This window comes from Sturnira hondurensis, unplaced genomic scaffold (genome assembly GCF_014824575.4).
Source record: "Sturnira hondurensis isolate 20B ecotype Veracruz unplaced genomic scaffold, ASM1482457v3 Scaffold0022910, whole genome shotgun sequence".
Lineage (NCBI taxonomy): Eukaryota > Metazoa > Chordata > Mammalia > Chiroptera > Phyllostomidae > Sturnira > Sturnira hondurensis.
In genome coordinates this window covers 10,217,617-10,239,858 of record NW_028095541.1, presented here as the reverse complement: position 1 = coordinate 10,239,858, position 22,242 = coordinate 10,217,617, and the positions used below count along the sequence as shown (strand labels likewise).

The following is a 22,242-nucleotide window of genomic DNA, read 5'->3' as shown; positions in this document are numbered from 1 at the left end:
AACATCTACCCTCATTTCAGAGGCTGTAAATGAGACAACCTGAAATGATTGCTAGACGAATACTGTGATTTTAGGGGACACTAGAGTCTAGTGGACCCACAGGGAAAATAAACTAGAAAAGTAGGAGGAGGAATATGCTTTATTTTATTGACTCCAAGATGCCATCATTTGTAAGTTGTACTGTTTTTTTAAATAAGTGATTAAGAAAAATGCTGCCTATTTAACATTTTCCATGTGTAAAATCACACCACTGAAATTGCAGGGTCTAGGAATAACAAGACAATGTTACAGTAATTACCCTCAGAAGGTATCTTGAAAAGGTATCATGAGACCAAGAAAGAACTAAATATTAGTACTTAAAAAGTCAGGCCCCCAGCCTGCCTGCCTGCCTTTCCAGCTCTGAGAATATATTATCTCTAGTTTTACTGTGAGTGGTTGATTCAAAGATACACTCTTCCCATTTTAACATATTTGAAATGGGAATACATCTAAAAATTGCTGGTATAGTTCAGTTGAAATAATAATAATAATACATGGCAGTATTATCTCATGGTTACACACTTTTCAGTCCGTGGCATCTTAGATTGATGAAACAGGTATGAAAAAAACAATGGGAGTTGAGTGTTATGAATAATTTTGCAAAACTTTATAGGCACTTAAATTTTGGGAACTGAATTATTTTCTAACAGAATGATTGACAGTGGATAATTTACAAATTGACCTTGTTGGTATGAAGAACAAGCATTTTAGCCATTGATTCAAGTTTATTTTCAGTTGAAAAATTTTCATGAGCTAAGTTTTGACAGCTGTTTAAATATTGTGAATAGAGATGTTGAGCGTTTTCTTTAAATCCTGAGAGCTTTGTTAAATGTAGTTTTTTGAGGCTCATCCTTGAGCTCTGTTTTCTGATTTGTGATGCATATCTTGAAGTTTATAGTAAATTAACCAGTATGTTGTTATTGGTTAATTTACTTCTCTACTTAGTTACAAAACAAACTGTTCCTAAAGGGAAATTTTGATTTGATGGACCTCCCTACTTCCTGAGATAACTGGAGAGAAAAAGGCCAAATTGTTAGCGTGTTTGGGTTTTTTAATTTTTTTTTTAATGTCGTAAGCTTGTTACTTTGTTTCACATATTACCTCTCCTTGCTAACAAAAGCAATTTATTTGACCACTTGATGCCAATGAAAATTGTTATAGGTCTGCATTTTTCCTTTGGTTCTACAAAGTAGTTACCAAGAAATCTTTAAGCTGAAGCAGTGTCAAAGTTTACAGAGCAAGTTTTGTTTAATGGTCTGTGTTAGAGCTTATTGCACGATGGCTTCCAACTGTCAGTGATCCCCTTCTGAGAAGGATTTGAACTTTACCCATGTCTTAGAGTGAGCTCTCCATCTCTAATTAAGGCATACACCTGGAGGCATGCAACAATTAGTGCAATTAGCCTGGAAAGCACTGTAGGATCTAACTGACTCCTGACCTTTTTTCATATGACCAGGCCCATGGTATTAAATTTGTTTGACCTCTCTTAACCTTTCTCTCCTACAGAGTGTCTTCCATATTCATGTTGCACTTCGTAGAAGGGTTACCACATAACAACTTGCAACACTACTCATTTCATTTTGAAGGCTGTCTTTACCAAATAACTTCTGTAATTCAGTACCACGCAAATAATCATTTCATAACATGGATTTTAGATGCTGATGGTAAGTGTTAAAACATTTTTCTTTTATGATAATAGGCATAGAGACTTAACTCTATTTTTTTTAATTTTTTTTAAAAAAAGACTTTGACTTGACTATTTTTCATTCACTTCTCGCTCTGACCTTTAATTTTTTTAGACAAACAATGATATCATATACTACTGGTGCTTATAGCTTGTCATTTTTCAGGTAATATTTTTGTTTTTATATCACATCAGTAACATACATTCAGTATAAAAAATGGTGGTAATTTTGATTTTTTTAAGGTACATTAATCATACTTGTAAAGAAAATGCATAGTACTGGCGGTTTTTGACTGAAAAAGAACAAAAATAACAAGTTTTACTTTGCAGTTGTTAGTAATATAAATAAAAATAAACGTCTATTTCTGAAACTATTAGTCATTGGAAACTGTACCCTCTCTCACTGTGAAATGGTTTGCTTAACAGCTACAGTAAAGGCAAAACCTTTATTTAAATAATTAAGCTTTTCAGTAGAAGGATAATTAGTACAGCTCATAGATTTTGCTAATTTTTTCCTTCTATTTATCTAATGTAGTTTACACTTGAGTTTGTTTTCCTCGCAATGTTCACTTTGTCTTGGACAAGAAAAATCAGTCCCTTCTCTTTGGCACCAAAGGACTGGTTTCGTGGGAGAGAGTTTTTCTACCGACCAAGGGTGGGGGATGGTTTCGGGATGATTCAAGTGCATTATATTCGAGCTCACTTCCTGCTGCGCATCCCCGTTCCTAACAGGCCGAGGCTGGTACCGGTGTGCAGCCCCAAAGTTGGAGACCCTGCCTTAAAGTAGTATATATCAGGCTGTTGATATTTTTTATTTTTCTATTTTTTATTGTTTGGACACATTATATTTGATATTTTCCTCTTGGGGATGATTTTGGATGGACGACACTAAGTACTTTGAAAACTGAAACTTGCATTGGGTGGAAGTGGTTCTCAGTAGCAAACAAAACTAAAAAAAAACAACTTATTTTAATTTTTATTGCATTCCAGGGAATGAAGTATCTTCTTTATGTAGAAGAGGTTAAATGGTTTCCATCCCTGACATGGTTAGGGGTGGAAAAAATATAAAAATATATTTTTATATATTTGGTTAGCTTATTTAAAATGACCTTATTCTCCCCTAGACCAATTGCCTATCTCTGGGGATTGGGCCCAAATATTAATTAGGTGATTCTGATATGCACCTGTGGTGAGTAAGCACTGAGCCAGACAAACAAGAGGTTCTCAAAGTTTTAATGGGTACAGAATAAGAAATTGTAGGTTCAGGTAGTTTATAAGGGTGTATCCACATAAACTTAGTGAATGGTTTTGTCGGGTGTGTGTGTGTTTGTAGAGGGGGTTGACCTCTTCTCCTGTCATCCATCATCCTATTCCTACTTTACAAATGAGAAAACTGAGGCTTATAAATAAAAAGCAGACACTTAAATACCTAAGGTTTTTTTTAACCAAAAGAAAACAAAAATTGAAACATATGTTAGTACTTGAGTTAACAGCTTCGTTTTATCTTAATAATTCATATATATGGGAAAAATCTATTTTTTGATGTTGTTGGATAAATTAGGTAATACTGTATTCTAAGTCCTAAAAGTTGAATATATTTCTCTTGATTTTTGTATTTTAAGAAAGAATAAAAACTCAAATTTTGTTATCCAAATAAGGACTTTAAGACTGGGCAGAGAAAAGTGGTGACATGAGGATGTGATCATGTTTTAGAGTGTTCTCTCAGTGGGTGTTCAGTGATGCAGCAGTTGAAGTGGTGGTTTTTGAATGTCTGACCTCTTTCACTTCTTCCCTCTTTCCCCAGGAAGTTGGCTGGAATGTGATGATTTGAAAGGTCCGTGTTCTGAAAGGCATGAGAAATTTGAAGTCCCCGCTTCAGAAATACATATTGTTATTTGGGAAAGAAAAACAGCCCAAATGACAGATAAAGCACCTGGCTGTCTTCCACTTCAAAAGACTAATGATCAACATGCTTCCCGTGATGAGAAACGGGCAACTCCACTATTGTGTTTAGTGGGTGATGCTGCCTCAGCTGAAACACCCTCAGGAACGCACCCCCAAAATACATCAGTTCCTCCTAATACTCTTTCCCAGGTTGAAGGTGTAGCTCATGGACCTCATGTACTTTCAGGTCTGAAAGGTGTGGTTGACAGTGATATTTTACCTTTGACACTTGAAAAAATACAGGTTAACTCCGAAGGTTTCCTGTTAGAAAATATACCTGTGGCAGAAAATGGAGTGATCATCAAAACTAATACTTTACAATCACAAGAGTTGCTAATGGCTGCTTTAGTATCGGCTCCAAGTAAGGAAGAGCTTATTCAAGACCATCTTGTGGACTTCAGCTTTCCATCTCAGGTTATAAATACAAACATGCAGTCAGTACAGCCAAATTCAGAAAGTACTGTAATTACTAAACCTGTGACTAATATTCATGCTGCTGGTCCTCTACAGGAACTAAAGTCAGTAGAAATTGAGGGTACTGTTGCCCTAGAGGAGGATGTTCCATTAAAACAGTTTCTTTCACCAAAAACTGAGAACTTAAAATCAGAAAAACACATTGCACCTCAGGAATCTAACTTAAAGAGAAGAATTTCTCAAACCATAGCAGCTGAGTCATCACAGAATCAATCTCTGAAAGAAAATCTGAAGAAACCATTTGTGGGGAGTTGGGTTAAAGGCTTATTAAGCAAGGGTGCTTCTTTTATGCCACCTTGTGTTTCAGCTCTTAATAGAAACACTGTAACTGATTTGCAGCCTTCAGTTAAGGGGGCAAGTAATTTTGGTGGCTTTAAAACTAAAGGTATGAACCAGAAGTCTCACCGGTCATCTAAGAAAGTTCGTAGGGGTGTGAATAAGTCTCCTGCGGCCAGTCACTCTCCACCAAGTCTGCCATCTTCAGGTAGCACAGCTTCTCCACACGCAAATGTTAATGCTGACCTGGAAGTTTTGAAGAAACATGAAAAGGCCTCATACGAAACTCAACTCAGCCACAGGTCTCATGGAAATGAAAATGGTGTTTCTTCATCAAACCATGAAGACTCTGTTGAGAGTCAAATTCATAAACTTCGTCTAAAACTTCTTAAAAAACTTAAGGCAAAAAAGAAGAAATTAGCTGCTCTTATGTCTTCCCCCCAAAATGGAAAAATTTTAAGTGAAAGTTTAGAACACATGTCCCATGGTGGGTCTCCAAATGACAGTCAATCAGTAGAAGACTTGTTAAAAGAACTACAATATCAAATTGATATTGCTGATAGTAAATCTGGAGGAATCAGCATGACCAATGTTTCTCCACATAGCCAAACTCATGAAGAAATTTTAGCAGAATTATTGTCTCCTGCAAATGTTTCGACAGAGCTTTCAGAAAATGGGGAGGCTGACTTTAGATATTTAGAAATGGGAGATAACCATAACCCAGCACCAGTACCTAGTGAATTAAATGGTATTCCCCAAAACACACACCTGAGACAGGACCATAATTACTGCAGCCCCACCAAGAAAAATCAGTGCCAAGTTCAGCCAGACTTGCTAACAAATAATGCCTGCGTTAGAACATTGAACTTGGAAAGTTCCCTGAAGACCGATATTTTTGATGAGTTTTTTTCCACTTCAACATTAAATTCCTTACCAAGTGACACATTAGACTTACCGTATTTTGATGACTATCTGTTTGAGAGTTGTTGAATGTTTATTAACTCTCTTTAGTTTAATATTTATTATTGTTTTTAAAAAACTTAACTGTATTTTTAGGTAGTGTTTGTACACTGGCCTTGTCATTGAACAAAATGTAAGCTGCTGAAGGCTTTACCTCTGATTCTGCCCCTAAAATATGTAATTTGTTTTATAAATTAAAATGACCAGGAATCTGTTCTCTTTGTTGACTTCATTTTGTATTTTTAGGACAAGGGTGATTTCAAAATGTCAAAAAAGGAAAAGTGGTATCTAGTTTCTGACAGCGTATAGTTTTGGTACATTAAATTTCCACATTTTAAGTTTTGGTTATATTGGTTCAGGAAAAACACTATATAAACTTAAGTCACTGTATATGATACATAGCTGTGTGACTGTTTTTGCTAGTGGTACTGGGGTAGAATGGAATGTAAACTCACATAGAGCTGGTCTCCATTCTCCATATAGAGGGTGGCAGGAGCCCTGTTACTAGAAATTTAAGTAATGGCAGTGATCAATAAATGACTTGTAACAGGAAAAGTAATCTATTTTTGCTTTGATGGGCAAAGAGTTTACATTATCATAAATATTATCTTTCTCCCCAAGTATTTATTTTTGTATCCAAAGTGGGAGCAGAATATTATTTGGGAGAAAATAATAACCAGTGCTTACAAACCTTGCTATGTGTCAAGTGTTATTTATGAAACATTAATTCATTTAAACCTTGACATTCCTATGAGCAAGATACTTGCATCATATTTAATACATAAAGTTATAGAGCTGGGGTTGCAAAGCCTGGTTCCTACAGCAGTTCAAACTGCTGGACTTGCCAATACAGGCTTTCTCTCTCAAGCTTCATTTAGAGTCTGGATACCCGGCAGCCTCCCTGCTGCAGTGACTTGATAGCAGTAGTTACTGAGGTTTGAGAGTGCCAGTCTTGGGGTAGAATGCTTTGCCAGTGATTCAGTACTTTATCATTTATCTGTCTAACTTACTAACAAATCTCTGCCCCCCCCATTTCTTATTACAGAAGTAATACATGTTTATTATAAGGAAGAAGTGAAAATGCAAAGAAACACCAAGATTTTAGACCATCCATCTTCACATGTAGTGGGAATAACTATTGCAAACATTTTCATATTTTATGCATATGGATGGTAAATAAAAGTGGGATTCTACTGTGCCCATTTGTATGATCTGTTTTTACTTTAGGGAGCCTTTTTTCCATCCGTTTAAAAAAAATTTTAAATACATTTTACTGATTATTCTATTACAGTTGTCCCATTTCCCCCCCTTTATTCCTTTCCACCCTATACACCGCCCACCCACATCTTAGTTCATGTCCATGGGTCATACATGTTCTTTGTCTTCTCCATTTCTCATATTATTCTTAACCTCCTCTTGTCTATTTTCTACCTACCATTTATGCTTCTTATTCCCTGTATCTTCCCCTATTCTTCCTACTTCCCCTCTCCACTGATAACCCTCCATGTGATCTGGATTTCCCCAGTTCTGTTCCTGTTACAGTTCTTTGCTTAGTTCTTTTGTTTTTTTAGGTTCGGTGGTTGTGTGTTTGTTGTCATTTTACTGTTCATATTTTTTATCTTTTTCTTAGATAAGTCCCTTTGACATTTGATATAATGAGGGCTTGGTGAAGATGAACTACTTTAACTTGACTTTATTTAGGAAGCATTTAATCTGCCCTTCCATTCTAAATGATAGCTTTGCTGGATAGAGCAATCTTGGATGTAGGTTCTTGCCTTTCATGACTTGGAATACTTTCCAGCCCCTTCTTGCCTGTAAGATTTCTTTTGAGATATCAGCTAGTAGTCTTATGCACACTCCTCTGTAGGTGACTCCTTTTCTCTTGCTGCTTTTAAGATTCCCTCATCTTTAATCTTGGGTGATGTATTTAGGATGAGCGTTGCTTTGTGCTTCCTAGGGCCCAAATTGTTTGGGGTTCTGAGCTTCTTGGACTTCCTGGAGGTTTATTTCCTAGGCCAGATTGGGGAAGTTTTTCATTATTTGTTTTTATTTTTTAATTTAATTCTTATTCAAGTACAGTTTTCTGTTTTATATTCCCTGCCCTGCCCCACCCAGTGTTCCCCACCTCCCTCCCATTTCCTCCCCCCACCTTAATTACTGTCCACGTGTCCTTTATACTTATTCATGTGAGTCCCTCATCTTTTCTCCTATGATTCTCTCCCCTCTCCTCTCTGGACCCTCTCAGCCTGCTCCGTATTTGAGTATCATTGGTCATATTTTGCTTGCTTGTTTGTTTTGTTGTCTAGATTCCTGTTAACGGTGATATCATTTGGTATTTGTCTTTCACCGCGTGGCTTATTTCCCTCAACATAATGTTCTCTAGTTCCATCCATGATGTTGCAAAAGGTAGGAGCTCCTTCCTTTCTGTAGCAGAGAATTCCATTGTGTAAATGTACCATAGTTTTCTGATCCAGTCATTTACTGATGGGCATCTAGGTTGCCTCCAACTCTTGGCAATCATGAATTGTTATGTATAGCTTTTAAATAAGCAGAAAAAATAAAACAAAATAAAGAAAGTTTTAATAATCTAATCAAGAGCAGGAAGGGGAAAAATAGTGAGAGGTGGGGTTGGCAGGGTAGAGGAGAGTAATGGGGGGAATGGGGACAGCTGCCCAGCACTATCTCCCTTTGGATTTTGGTTCTTATAGCATCACGGTGAGTTATTAATATGTATGATCTGTACTTTATTCAAACATTATAAATCTATGCAGAAGTCTGGTGTTTGGGTTTTTCTTTATAGCTTTCATTCTTCTTCCCNGAATATCTGAGATTTTCTTGCCAAGGCTCTCCTCTAGGGTTTTAATGGTTTCACGGCTTATATTTAAGTCTTTTATCCACCTTGAATTTATTTTGGTGTATGGTGTAAGTTGGTGCTCAAGTTTCATTTTTTTGCATGTAGCTGTCCAGTTCTCCCAACACCATTTGTTGAAAAGGCTGTCTTTACTCCATTTTATGTTATTGCCCCCTTTGTCGAATATTAATTGACTGTAGAGAGTTGGGTTTATTTCTGGGCTCTCTGTTCTATTCCATTGGTCTATGTGCCTGTTTTTGTGCCAGTACCAGGCTGTTTTGATTACAGTGGCCTTGCAATACAGTTTGATATCAGGTATTGTGATCCCTCCTACTTTGTTCTTCTTTCTCAAAATTGCAGCTGCTATTCGGGGTCTTTTATGGTTCCATATAAATTTTTGAAGTGTTTGTTCTATGTCTGTGAAATATGTCATTGGTACTTTAATAGGTATTGCATTGAATCTATAAATTGCTTTGGGTAGTATGGACATTTTGATGATATTAATTCTTCCAATCCATGAGCATGGTATATGTTTCCATTTGTTTGTGTCTTCCTTGATTTCTTTCTTCAGTGTTGTATAGTTTTCTGCATACAGGTCTTTTACCTCCTTGGTTAGGTTTATTCCCAGATATTTTATTTTTGTTTTTGCTATATTGAATGGGATTTTTTTCCTGATTTCTGCTTCTTCTGTTTCCTTGTTGGTATACAAAAATGCCTTTGATTTCTGGATATTGACTTTGTATCTCGCTGTGTTGCCAAATTCATTTATTAGTTCGAGCAGTTTTTTGGTAGAGGCTATAGGGTTTTCCATGTACACTATCATGTCATCTGCAAACAGTGCCAGTTTTGTTTCCTCCTAATTTGGGTGCCTTTTATTTCCTTTTCTTCTCTGATGGCTGTGGCTAGAACTTCTAATACTATATTGAATAGAAGTGATGATAGTTGGCAACCTTGTCTTGTTCCTGATTTTAGTGGAAAAGCTTTTGGTTTTTGCCCATTGAGTATGATGTTGGCTGTAGGTCTTTCATATATGGCCTTTATTATATTGAGGAATGTTCCCTCTATTCCCATTTTTCTGAGTACCTTTATCATAAATGGGTGTTGTACCTTATCAAAAGGTTTTCCCGCATCTATTGATATGATCATGTGGTTTTTGTCTTTGCTTTTGTTTATGTGGTGTATTACATTTACTGATTTACGAATATTGAGCCATCCTTGCATCCCTGGGATGAATTCCACTTGGTCATGGTGTATGATCTTTTTCATGTATTGTTGGATGCAATTTGCCAATATTTTATCGAGGATTTTAGCGTCTATGTTTATCACAGATACTGGCCTGAACTTTTCTTTCTTTGTTGTGTCTCTATCTGGCTTTGGAATTAGGATGATGCTGGCTTCATAAAGAGTTGGGGACTTTTCCCTCCTTTTGGATTTTTTGGAATAATCTGTGAAGAATAGGTGTTAGCTCTTTCTTAAAAGCTTTGCAGAATTCTCTTGTGAAACCATCTGGTCCAGGGCTTTTGTGTGATGGGAGTTTTTTGATTACTTCTTCAATTTCATCTGCTCTTATTGGCCTGTTCAGGTTTTCTGTTTCTTTTTCATTGAGTTTTGGAAGATTATATTTTTCAAGAAATTTGTCCATTTCACCTAGGTTTTCAAATTTATTGGCATACAGTTCTTCGTAGGAATTTCTTACAATCTCTTCTATTTCTGTGGTATAAGTTGTAATCTCTCTTCTTTCATTTCTGATTGTATTTATTTGGGTCTTCTCCTTTTCTTGATGAGCCTACTTAAAGGCTTGTCTATTTTGTTTATCTTTTAAAAAAACCCACTCCTAGATTCATTGATCCTTAGAATTGTGATTTTAGTCTCTATGTCATTTAGTTCTGCTCTGATCTTGGTTATTTCCTTCCTTCTATTTGCTCTGGGCTGTCTTTGTTGTTGTTCCTTGAGTTCTTGCAGGCGTCAGGTTAGGTTGTTTGTTTGAAATGTTTCTGTCCTCTTTAGGTGAGGCTGTATTGATATGAACTTCCCTCTCAGGACTGCCTTGGCCGTGTCCCATAAGTTTTGGGTTGTTGTGAGTTCATTTTCATTAGTTTCAAGAAGTTTTTTGATTTCTTCCCTAATTTTAATCTTGACCCATTCGTTGTTCAATAGCATACCATTCAATCTCCATGCTTTTGGGTGTTTGGGTTTTTTTCCTGTGGGGTTGGTTTCCAATTTCAGTCCCTTGTGATCACAGAAGATGCTTGGTATGATTTCTGTTTTCCTGAAGTTGTTGAGACTTGTTTTGTGTGCTATCATGTGGTCTATCTTTGAAAATGTTCCATGTGCACTTGAAAAGAATGTGTATTTAGCTTCTTCGGGATGGAGGACTCTATATATATCAATTAGGTCCATTTCTTCTAGAGTGTTGTTTAATGCTGCTATATCTTTGTTGATATTTTGTTTGGAAGATCTGTCTATTTTTGACAGTGGGGTGTTAAAATCCCCTACTATAATTGTGTTGCTGTCAATATCTTTCTTGAGGTCTTCTAGGATTTTCTTTATATATTTGGGTGCTCCTGTGTTGGGTGCATATATATTTATGATGTTAATGTCTTCTTGGTGGATTCTTCCCTTGAGTATTATGAAGTGACCTTCTGGGTCTCTCTTTATAGCCCTTTTTTTGAAGTCTGTTTTGTCTGATATGAGGATTGCTACCCCGGCTTTTTTTTCTTGTCCATTCGCTTGGAAAATTTGTTTCCATCCTTTCACTTTCAGTGTGTGGTGGTCTTTTGACCTGAGGTGGATCTCTGGTAGGCAGCATATGCTTTCTTAACCATTCAGCTATTCTATGTCTCTTAATCGGTGCATTTAACCTATTTACGTTTAAGGTTATTATTGAAAGGTACTTATTCATTGCCATTTATGTACCTGTGTTTCTCTCCGTCTCTTTTCCTTCCTTTCCTTAAAGCAGCCCTTTTAGTAATTCTTGTAGAGATGGTTTTGTGGAGGCGTATTCTTTTAGACTTCTTTTGTCTTTGAAGCTCTTTATTTGGCCTTCTATCTTGATTGAGAGCCTTGCTGGATAAAGCAGTCTCGGTTGTAAGCCTCTGTTTCTCATTACTTGGAATATTTCCTGCCATTCTTTTCTTGCTTGGAATGTTTCCGTTGAGAAGTCATTAGCCAACCTTATTGGGACCCCCTTGTATGTTACTTCCTTTTTCTCCCTTGCTGCCTTTAGGATTCTCTCTTTGTCCTGGAGTTTTGCCATTTTAATGATGATGTGTCTTGCAGTAGGCCTCTTTGGGTTCCACCTGCCTGGGACTCTCTGCGATTCCTGGATTCGTGTGACTTTCTCTCCCCTCATCTTAGGAAAATTTTCTGTTATTACTCTTTCAAGTAGGTTTTCTATCCCTTGTTCTTCTTCTTCCCCTTCTGGTATTCCTATTATTCGGATATTATTACGTTTCATATTGTCTTGTATTTCTCTTAGACTCTCCTCATTTTTTCTGATTCTCTTTTCCATTACCTCGTCTGTCTGGGAGATTCTTTCCACCTTGTCTTCGAGCTCGCTTATGCGGTCCTCCGCCTCATCAATCCTACTCTTCATACCTTCTACTGTGTTCTTCAATTCAGAAATTGTATTTTTCATTTCCTCTTGGCCTTTGCTGATGGTTTCTATTTCCTTTTTCATGCTGGTATAGTTTGCGGAGAGTTCATTGTAGCTCCTCTGTAGTTTCTGATAGCTCGTCGTAAGCTCTTTGAATTTCCTGATAACCAGTGCTTTGAACTCAATATCTGATAGTTGACTTGCCTCTATTTCATCTAACATTCTTTCTGAGACTTCCTCCTTTTCTTTCATTTGGGGATTGTTTCTTTGTCTTCTCATTGTTTGTGATGCTGTTCTTGTTGGCCTCAGCTTCTTAAATTGATCTCTTCTTGTCCCTTGAGTTTATGGTGTGAACTTCTGTGGTAGGATACCTGTGAAATTCCGTGGTGCAGTCTCCTGCAGGTATCTTTGTGTTCTCTGCTTCCACTACTCCTCTGGTTGGTTTCCAGCTAGTCAAACCTTTTCTTCTGGCCTCACTAGCTGTAGCAGCCTGAGGGGCTGTTAGTGTGGCTTTTCTCGTGCCTCGGTATGCTCAACTGGTCTCGCCAGTACCCCACCGCCCAAGATCCAGACTGGCGCTGCTCTCATGCGCCCTACTGAGAGCAGATTTTCTCCCAGGCTTTCCAGCCCTGGTGTGGCTTGAGGGCACTCGTTCCCAGCCAGGCTTTCCTGTTCTCGTAGGCTTGGCTGCAGACCTTTCCCTGTGTTGTGGCTGAACACACAGGGCAACTCAGAATTCTCCCAAACCAACAGCCACAGCCTGACTCCCTGTGTTTCCCTGTCTGTGCCAGCTGAGTAGGGATGGAGCTGGCGACTGGCTCTCTTCCAGGGGCCCAGCCAGCAGCCCGAGACTCCCTGAGATTGCTCGAGAGCTGGTGCAGGTCCTGTGCCACAGGGATTGCCCGGGCAACTCTCAATTCCCCAAGCCGAGGGCCAGCGCAGGCCCCGCGAGGGCCGGGAAGGCACAGGTGACCGGCGGGTGGTCAGGCCAATGGCTGGCGCGGGCCCACCGGGCCTGTGAGGCACGGGCGACCTGCAGCCACCCAGGGCGAAGGCCACGGCTTGACTCCCAGGGCCTCCCAGTCTGCGCCAGCTGAGAAGGGATGGAGCTGGTCTGTGCCAGATGAGTAGGGATGGAGCTTGCAACTGACTCACTTCTAGAGGCCCTGCCAGCAGTCCGAGCGTCCCCTGAGACTGTTTGAGGGTCGGCACAGGCCCTGCGAAGCAGGGAATGCTCTGGCAACTCTCAGTTCTCCCAAGCCGGCAACCTGACTCCACGGGTTATCAGAGCTTTCTGGGTTGCTTTCGAATGCTCTCTCCTCTCTCTGCCACTACTGGCAGACCGATATCTTATGGTGTTTTCCAATCTGCGCCCTGCCAGATGTGTCGGTGACCAGTTCTCTCCCAGAGTCGGTGTTGCCCACCCTTGGCTCTCAGAGACTGGGTCGGCCCGCCAGGGCCCTAGCGTGGCCTGTTGGGGGGGGGCGGTGGCCACCACCGCCTCTGCGCTGCTCCCTTGTACCTTGTTGATCTGCGGTTGTCTCCTCTCCTCAACCTCTGGTCATTCAGTGTCCCTATTTGTTCAAATAAGTTTTCTATTTCTTGCTCTTCCCCTTCTCTTTCGGGTATCCCTATGATTTAGATGTTGAAATGTTTAAACTTGTCCTAGAGATTCCTAAGTCTCTCTCCATTTTTAAAAATTATTCTTTCTTCATTGTGTTCTGGTTGAATGTTTATTTCTTCTGGTTGAAGCTGTTGTTGATTTGAGTCCTGGTTTCCTTCCCATTACTGTTGGTTCACTGTACATTTTATTTATTTTACTTTTCACAGGCTTCACTTTTTCCTCTATTTTGTTACCATACTCAACCATTGCTGTGCGCATCCTGATTACCAGTGTTTCAAATTGTGAATTTGATAGGTTGGCTGTCTCTTCATCGCTTATTTGTATTTTTTTTTCAAGCTTTGATCTGTACTTTCATTTGGGCCATTTTTTTTTGTTTCGGCGCACCTGTTAAGGGGTGTAAGGCGCACCTGTAAGGGGTGGAGCCTTAGGTATGTGCCAGGGTAGGGCAACCCAGGTTGCTGCTTTGTGGTGCTGCATGTGGGAGAGGGGTCTAAGAGGGAACAGTGTTGTTTGTTCAGGTCTCTGCTGTCTTTCAGTCACTTTCTCTGCTGCCCACAAGCAAATTGGGTCCTTCTACTGCTGATTCCTGGGAGGGTGGTTTTGTGTATGTTCTGGGATCCTGTGTTTCTCTCCAATGAAGTCTCCTGTGAGGCTGAAAGTTTCTCCTGCCTCAACCGCCACGGGTTTTTTCGGTCAGAGGTTTTGAAGCTTTATTTCCCCGCACTGGAACCCTGGGTTGCACGGTCTGTCTTGCTCCCCAGTTGTTCCTCCCAGTTTATCTGCGTACATATATGGGACTGCCAGCTCCACCGGCCGCAGCTTTGTCCACCCCAGTCCTCCAGCCACCGCCTTGCAGTAAGTCCTCTCTGCCCTACTGCCTGTCTCCGACCCTCCTGGTCTGGATGAATGTTTCTTCTTTTAACTCCTCGGTTGTCATACTTACATACAGTTCAATTTTCTTTCAACTCTGGTTGCTTTTCGTTTTTAAATTTGTTGTCTTTTCGGTTGTGTGAGGAGGAGCAGTATATGCCTCCATCTGGCTGACAGTCATCCATCACAGGTTTTGACAACATTGTGTGGATTACCATTGTCTCGCCAACCTTTAGGTGTTGAGGTGCCTTGTGATGTTTTGTTATTAATTGCCCTACAAGAATTATCCTTGTTGATAAATTTTTGCAGAGATCCAGGTGTTATTTATGTGGAGTGTAATTGCTGGGTCAAAGGATACGTACTTTGAAGTAGCTTGATTGGTTGGGGCATTGTCCCATGCACCAAAAGTTCTCAGGTTCAATTCCTGGTCAGGCACATATCTAAGTTGCAGGTTCAGTCCCTACTTATGGGTGTGTATAGATGCATATAGAAGGCAACCCATTGATGCCTCTCACACACTGATGTTTCTCTCTAAATAAATGTATGCTCAGGCAAGGATTTAAAAAAATAATAAGCCTTCTAATAATTGCTGATTGACTTTAAAACTTTGTTTTAAAACTCGGGTTACTGAACATTTTACCTTTAGTTCTGTTTGAGAGTTGTTGCATGCTTAGTTTAGTCTTAAAGTTGTTAAGTCTTAGTTTAACATTTATTTTGTCTTAGGAAAACTGTGTTTTAGGTAGTATTTATACAATGGCAGTGTCAAGAACAAAATATTCCTGAATCCTCACCAACACTACCTAGTAGCATTGATAGGGGAAAATTTCTGTTTTTGTTTACATTTCCATGATTACTAGTGAGATTGGATATTTTCTATAACTTTGTTAGTGAGTTGAATTTTTTTGAGGAAGTGCTTATTTGTTCTTTTCTTGTTATTATTCATTCAAGAATTTCTAGATTTCTGCTAAGTGCCAACGAACTGTTGTAAACTTGTAAACCCCAGAGATACCACAGTAATAAAAAAGAAAAGAAAAAACCTTTTTGCCATTTAGTTTATCTTCTAAACGAGGAGTTACTTTTATAATGTTAGGTGGGACTAGGTGATAACCACAGTCAGTTCTTGTCATTTGTGGTAGTTCTGTTAAAGTCACTTTGAATGCTGAATTCAAAAATACTGAACCATTGCTCCTAAGGGAAGTATAAGGTTAGGTTTCTGTGAGCCTCTGGTCACATTTTTGTCAAACAGTTAAAGAACCTTGTTATTTGTCTATAGCTGTTTAAAGACACTGTATGGAATATAGTGGTTCCCCCCCTTATCTGCAGGGGATACATTTCAAGACCTGCAGTGGATGCCAAAAGCTGTGAACAGGACCAGCCCCTACTTACCGTGGTTTTTGGACCATAAGATGAACCTGGGTTTTAGAGGAGGAAAATAGGAAAAATTTTTTGATGCAAAAAATGTGGTTAAATAGTTAATAACATAAATAACATAATATTTCACCAATGTAAATATAAACAGAACTCAACAGCAGCATTAACAACCATTATTCCTCTGAAGGGGGTGGGAGTGCATCTTACAGGCTGAAAAATAAGATAGTTTTTTTTCCATGTACATACATACATACCTATGACAAAGTTTATGGCTTCTCTTTGGTATCTCTGAATTGCGGCATCACTGCTCTTGCACTTTGGGGCCATTACTATGTAAAATATAGTTTCCCTGAACACATACACTGCAATACCAACACAGAATGATCTGATAGATGACTCCTAAGTGACTGATGGGTGGGGACCCTCTGGTGTGGAGACACTTGACAAAGGGAGGGTTTACATCCTGACCAGGGTGGAGTGGGATGGCACAAGATTTCATCAAGCTACTCAGCACAAAATTTAAAACCCAAACTTTATTTCTGAAATTTTCTCGCCAATATTTTTGGACCATGGACAACAACCCACAGAAAGTGTAACCAACAGGCATGGTATGGGGGTGGGGGTGGGATTAATGTATGTGTTGTTAGTTCATTAACATTGAACACAAAGCCAATAGCATGAATCTTATCTAACGTTTTTTCTGTATTTTCTCCAGACACATCATACCTTTCTTGCACTTAGGAACACCAGACAGCACTGTAGCACTACATTTGAGGGCCTTTTTCAACAGTGAAATCGGCAACAAAAAGTGGAAGATGTGACACTAAAAAAAAAAAAGTGTAAGAGCTGAATCAAAGGCAGTGCTGGCTTGTTACACCTCAGCTGGGAACCTGTGTTCTCGGTGACTCAAATTTTTCACTGCTCTGTGCATGTCCATGGATGACCACAAAAGCATTGATTGATTGTGAATATTTAGGGTTACAAATAAATCTTAGAAAGTAGACAAATTCACAAATATAAAATCTGGGAATAATGAGGGTTGAATTTATGACATCGCATAGCCTTAGTGCTATGGAGGAGAAAAGGGGATGAGTGAATGGTAGGATTCTTGGAGATGGGGACTTTGAGCAGGGTCTTCAGTGAAGTTAGGTAGTTGGCAACGTGACTGGATAAAGGGAAGAAAAAAAGTCCTGAGGAGTGAGGGTACTTAGCACGATTGAGGACAGGGAAGAGGCCAGTGTTGAGCAGTGAGCAAGGGGAGAAGAGTTAGAACATGAGGTTAAAGAGGTTGGCAGAGGCCAAATGTCACTGGGCTTTGTGAGCCATAGTGAGGCCTTGTCTATGCATGAGAATAATGGGAAACCACTGGATCACTGAAGTGTGGGAAGTGACTATGAAGTAGAAGCCCTGGTCTACTACAGTCTTCTTAGAGTTCAGGGGTGATAGCTATGGAGGTTGTGAAGAAGTAGTTGGGTTACTTTTCATTTGCATTTCAAAGAGACAATAGGATGTGGATGGGTCCCATGTGGAGTAAAGAGCAGTCAAAGATTAGTCTGGTTTTGTTATCTGACCTAATGGGTTGTCTATTTCCTGGGACTTGGGAAAGAAAAAAAAAATAAAGAATTCAATCATGTATTAGGTTTGCCAAAACGTCCATTTAGTTTTTTGCATAAAATAAAAGACATTTTTCATTTCCATCAATAACTTTATTGAGTTGTATAGTTTGAGTATGTCAGCTATTCCCCACTACTGGCATCTAGTGGGTAGAGGCCAGGGGTGCTCCTGAACGTCTTCCAATGCAGAAGACAGCCCCACAGCAAAGAATTTGCCCAAAATGTCAGTAGTACCAAGAATCTTTGCAAACTACTTTTGACATGTTGGATCAGATACAGCACCTTCTCCACACAGTGCACAAATCCTTTTTTTTTTTTTTTGCATTTTAGTTGCATTTTTACCTTTCTTGAAATAAAGCACAATATGCTGAAAATGTTGCATATTTTCTACCATCTTCAATATTAAGATAGCTTCACAAAATTTCACCAATTTTTGATAACTTTAAAAAAATGCCCGCGGATATGATAGCTTGTGTAACAAATACAGTGTAACAAAATAGTTTTGAATGAAGTTAAAGACCACTAAGCACTACTAGAGCCATTGCATGGAAAAAACACAGTGGACTTTTTTGCCAACTCAATATACAAGGTCTGTCTAGAAAAAAGGCCAACCATTGTTGATATAACAAGAACAGATTGTACAACACCACTGTGCAACAGATTGTGCAACCTGATAGTCAAGGGAAGTGGACTGGAATGTGTGTGCATGAACCATGACAACTTCACTGTACTAGTAGTGAGTAGGGGCAGTAGACGCCATTGAGTGAGCGTGTGTACTGTGTAGCCATAACATTCAAAATGACTGAGTGAGTAGAGCAATGAATCTGCATCAGATTTTGTGTTAACCTTGAACATCCCTCTGAGGAAACTATTTGGATGATTTAGAAGGCTGCAGCTATGGGCAACTGGTGATTGGCAACTTCATCATGACAACATGCCCTGTCATGTATCAGGTCTCATGCAGAGTTTTTTGGCAAAACATCAAATCACCCAGGTGGCTCAGCCCCTCTATAGCCCAGATTTGGCACCCTGTGACTTCTAGCTTTTCCCAAAACTAACATCACCTTTGAAAGCGAAGAGATTTCAGACTGTTGATGAGATTCAGGAAAATACGATGGGACAGCTGATGGTGATTCCAACAAAGGATTTTGCAGTGTTTTGAACAGTGGAAAAGATGCTGGGAGAATTCTGAAGTTGCAAGGTGCCTACTTTCAAGGGGAATGAGGCATCACTGTGCTATGTACAGAGTTTCTTCTTAATAAATGTCTCTTTTGGTATCACATGGCTGGATACTTTCTGGAAAGACTTCGTATGTCAAAATGTATGATTCCTATTAGACTTCCAATTGGAGATAATTGCATAGGAAAATGAAGGTGCAATCCTGGGGACCAGGAGAGAGATAGACACCAGAGATTCTCATTTAGGAATGAAAAATGCGTGGGTCATATTTAATGCTCTGATACAGAGTGGGGTCATTTAGGGGTTAAGACAGCTTTGGAGAACAAAAGAGCCAGTAGGAGGAAAACCAGGTGAGTGGGGTGTCCTGAAAATTAAAGGAAGAAAGATCTGTTTGTTTGTTTGTTTTTTAAGGAGTAACTGATGCTGATCTGTCAGATGCTGCTGTGAGGCAGAGAATTAGGAAGTGACTATTGGCTTTGCTAACAGGAGCCCTTGGTAACTTAGCAAGGGTGGTTCAATGGAGTTGTAAGGACAAGTGAGTGGGTTCACGAGTGAAGGGTGGTGAGAAAATGCAGATAAGGACTCATTTTTTTCAAAAACATCTGGTGACTGTTGAAGGAATGGGAGGTCAAGGTTTGTGTTACTATTTCTAAGATGGGCAATGTCACAATGTGTTTCTGTGTGAAACTACATGTTCTGTGGAGAAAAAAAGCAATGTTGTAGATGAGAGAAGGGACAGTAATGAGAGCAAAGTTCTCCAGGTATGGGATCCAGTATACTGGGGCAAGGGGGTGGGGGCAAAAAGAAATGGAATTTATTTATTAAAATATTGTATATTTATTCTTACATGAAGATGTAAGAATGTATACATAAAGATGTATATTTATTCTTACATGAAAATGTCTCAATATACCTATGGAGACATTTTTTCCCACTGCTCAAAACAGTTTCTGAATTCATTGATTTTGATGCCTATTAGTGATTCTGCTGTTTTTTGTTTCACCTCTCCCACATTGGCAAAACATTTCCCTTTAATGACTTTTTTCATCAGGGTAACAAACAAACAAAAAGTCACTTGGTGAAAGATCAGGTGAATCGGGAGAGTGGGGCATAGGAGTCATGCTGTTTTTGGTCAAAAACTGCTGAACTCTCAGCGTGGTGTGGGCTGATGTGCTTGGGAATCATCCATCATGAAATGGGCAAATGCGTTGAAAGAGTCTTCAAAAAAATTCACTGAAGCCAAATGCAGCCTCTCACAATAATACCAGCTGGTTCACTGATACAGATGAGTTCCTAGAACACTTACCTTGCACAGGAAGCCTATACTAAAAGGGTCCTGCCCTCCAGAAGATAATTCTAGTGGTTTTTTTTGGGGGGGGAGTCCCCTTTTATATAAGAGGAGGAGAGCATGACCTTAAGAGCTTGAAGAGTTTACCCACTGTTATACCAGGAAAGACAAAGTATTTAGGTACAGATATTAGGAGACTTGATGATTAGAGACTGAGAAAGGTCTGGTGATTATTTTCTCCGGGATATAGTGGAATCATCAGCAGAGGGTGTGAGGGGAGGAGGATTTTAAGACTGGGGAAGAGAGGCTTGAATTATTAGTTTTGTGAGCTAGCCCAATAGGGACATGCAGTAAGCTTGCTAGGCAGTTCTGAGAGCCCACCAGAGGTTTAAGGTCATCACTTTAAGTAAGACCAGCTAAGATAGTTGTTTGTTTTTCTCCAATCACATTTGCTGCTGAGATGCAGGGCAGAGGGAAAAGGTGGAAAGTTGTATTCAGCCAAAATTAGAGGTATTGTCAGACAAATGGGACAGAAAGAGGAAAGAAATTAAAGTTTTATGCAAGGAAAATGATTAATTATAGCCATGGATGAGGAAGAAAGAGACATTGTGCAGGTGATGGTCCTTTAGAAGTGGTGGCAGATCTCAGTGAATGGGAGGTGGGTTCAAAGACTGCTAGAGTGGGATTAGTGGACAGAGGAAGCTGGTTTGAAAGGGATGTGCTTTGAAATCGTGCTTTTGGACACAGGGCAGTTATTAATGATAACAAGGTATGAAGTATGACAAAGAAAGTGTGTAGACAAGTTTTGGGAGAAGTCAGTGAAAAGTAAGAAGATAAAGGAACTAAGAGACCGGGATGGGGTATGGATTGACTCTGCAGAAGGCAAAGTCATCTAAGTGGTACAGGGGAGTCCTGGTGGGGAATACACAGTAGACCAGGAGCTAAAATCCTCAAGGAAAGACAGAATACTATGAAAATGCCAGATGACAGTAAAAGGAGCAGTATGTCTTCCTTGATTTCTTTCTTCAGTGTTGTGTAGTTTTCTGCATACAGGTCTTTTACCTCCTTGGTTAGGTTTATTCCCAGATATTTTATTTTTCTTTTTGCTATATCAAATGGGATTTTTTTCTTGATTTCTGCTTCTGCTGTTTCATTGTTGGTATACAAAAATGCCTTTGATTTCTGGATATTGACTTTGTATCTCGCTGTTTTGCCAAATTCATTTATTAGTTCGAGCAGTTTTTTGGTAGAGGCTATAGGGTTTTCCATGTACACTATCACGTCATCAGCAAACAATGACAGTTTCGTTTCCTCCTTTCCATTTTGGATGCCTTTTATTTCCTTTTCTTGTCTGATCGCTGTGGCTAGAACTTCTAATACTATATTGAATAGAAGTGGTGAAAGTGGACAACCTTGTCTTGTTCTTGATCTTAGTGGAGAAGATTTTAGTTTTTGAGTATGATGTTTGCTGTAGGTCTTTCATATATGGCCTTTATTATATTGAGGAATGCTCCCTCTATTCCCATTTTTCTGAGTACCTTTATCATAAATGGGTGTTGTACCTTATCAAAAGCTTTTTCCATGTCTATTGATATGATCATGTGGTTTTTGTCTTTGCTTTTGTTTATGTGATGTATTACATTTACTGATTTATGAATATTAAACCATCCTTGCATCCCTGGGATGAATTCCACTTGGTTGTGGTGTATGATCTTTTTGATGTATTGTTGGATGCAATTTGCCAATATTTTATTGAGGATTTTAGCATCTATGTTCATCAATGATATTAGCCTGTAGTTTTCTTTGTTGTGTTACAAACAAATGGAAACATATACCGTGTTCATGGATTGGAAGAATTAACATCATCAAAATGTCCATACTACCCAAAGCAATTTACAGATTCAATGCAATACCTATTAAAGTACCAATGACATATTTCACAGACATAGAACAAACACTTCAAAAATTTATATGGAACCATAAAAGACCCCGAATAGCAGCTGCAATTTTGAGAAAGAAGAACAAAGTAGGAGGGATCACAATACCTGATATCAAACTGTATTGCAAGGCCACTGTAATCAAAACAGCCTGGTACTGGCATAAAAACAGGCACATAGACCGATGGAATAGAACAGAGAGCCCAGAAATAAACCCAAATCTCTACAGTCAATTAATATTCGACAAAGGGGGCAATAACATAAAATGGAGTAAAGACAGCCTTTTCAACAAATGGTGTTGGGAGAACTGGACAGCTACATGCAAAAAAATGAAACTTGAGCACCAACTTACACCATACACCAAAATAAATTCAAGGTGGATAAAAGACTTAAATATAAGCCGTGAAACCATTAAAACCCTAGAGGAGAGCCTTGGCAAGAAAATCTCAGATATTCCACGCAGCAATATTTTTACTGATACGTCCCCTAGAGCAAGGAACATAAAGGAAAGAATAAACAAATGGGATCTCATCAAAA

General features: G+C 39.1%; 1 protein-coding gene across 1 annotated transcript in view; it reads left to right on the top strand.

Moving 5' to 3' along the window:
* USPL1 (ubiquitin specific peptidase like 1) overlaps positions 1 to 5,592 on the top strand; it is a 30,065-nt gene extending 24,473 nt beyond the window's left edge. Inside the window, exons 8-9 of the mRNA XM_037037058.1 lie at positions 1,546 to 1,703; positions 3,528 to 5,592. Of these exons, the coding sequence (XP_036892953.1) occupies positions 1,546 to 1,703; positions 3,528 to 5,407 (2,038 nt within the window). The 3' untranslated portion in view covers positions 5,408 to 5,592. The remainder of the gene's footprint in view (positions 1 to 1,545; positions 1,704 to 3,527) is intronic.
* The last annotated feature ends 16,650 nt before the right edge of the window (positions 5,593 to 22,242 follow it).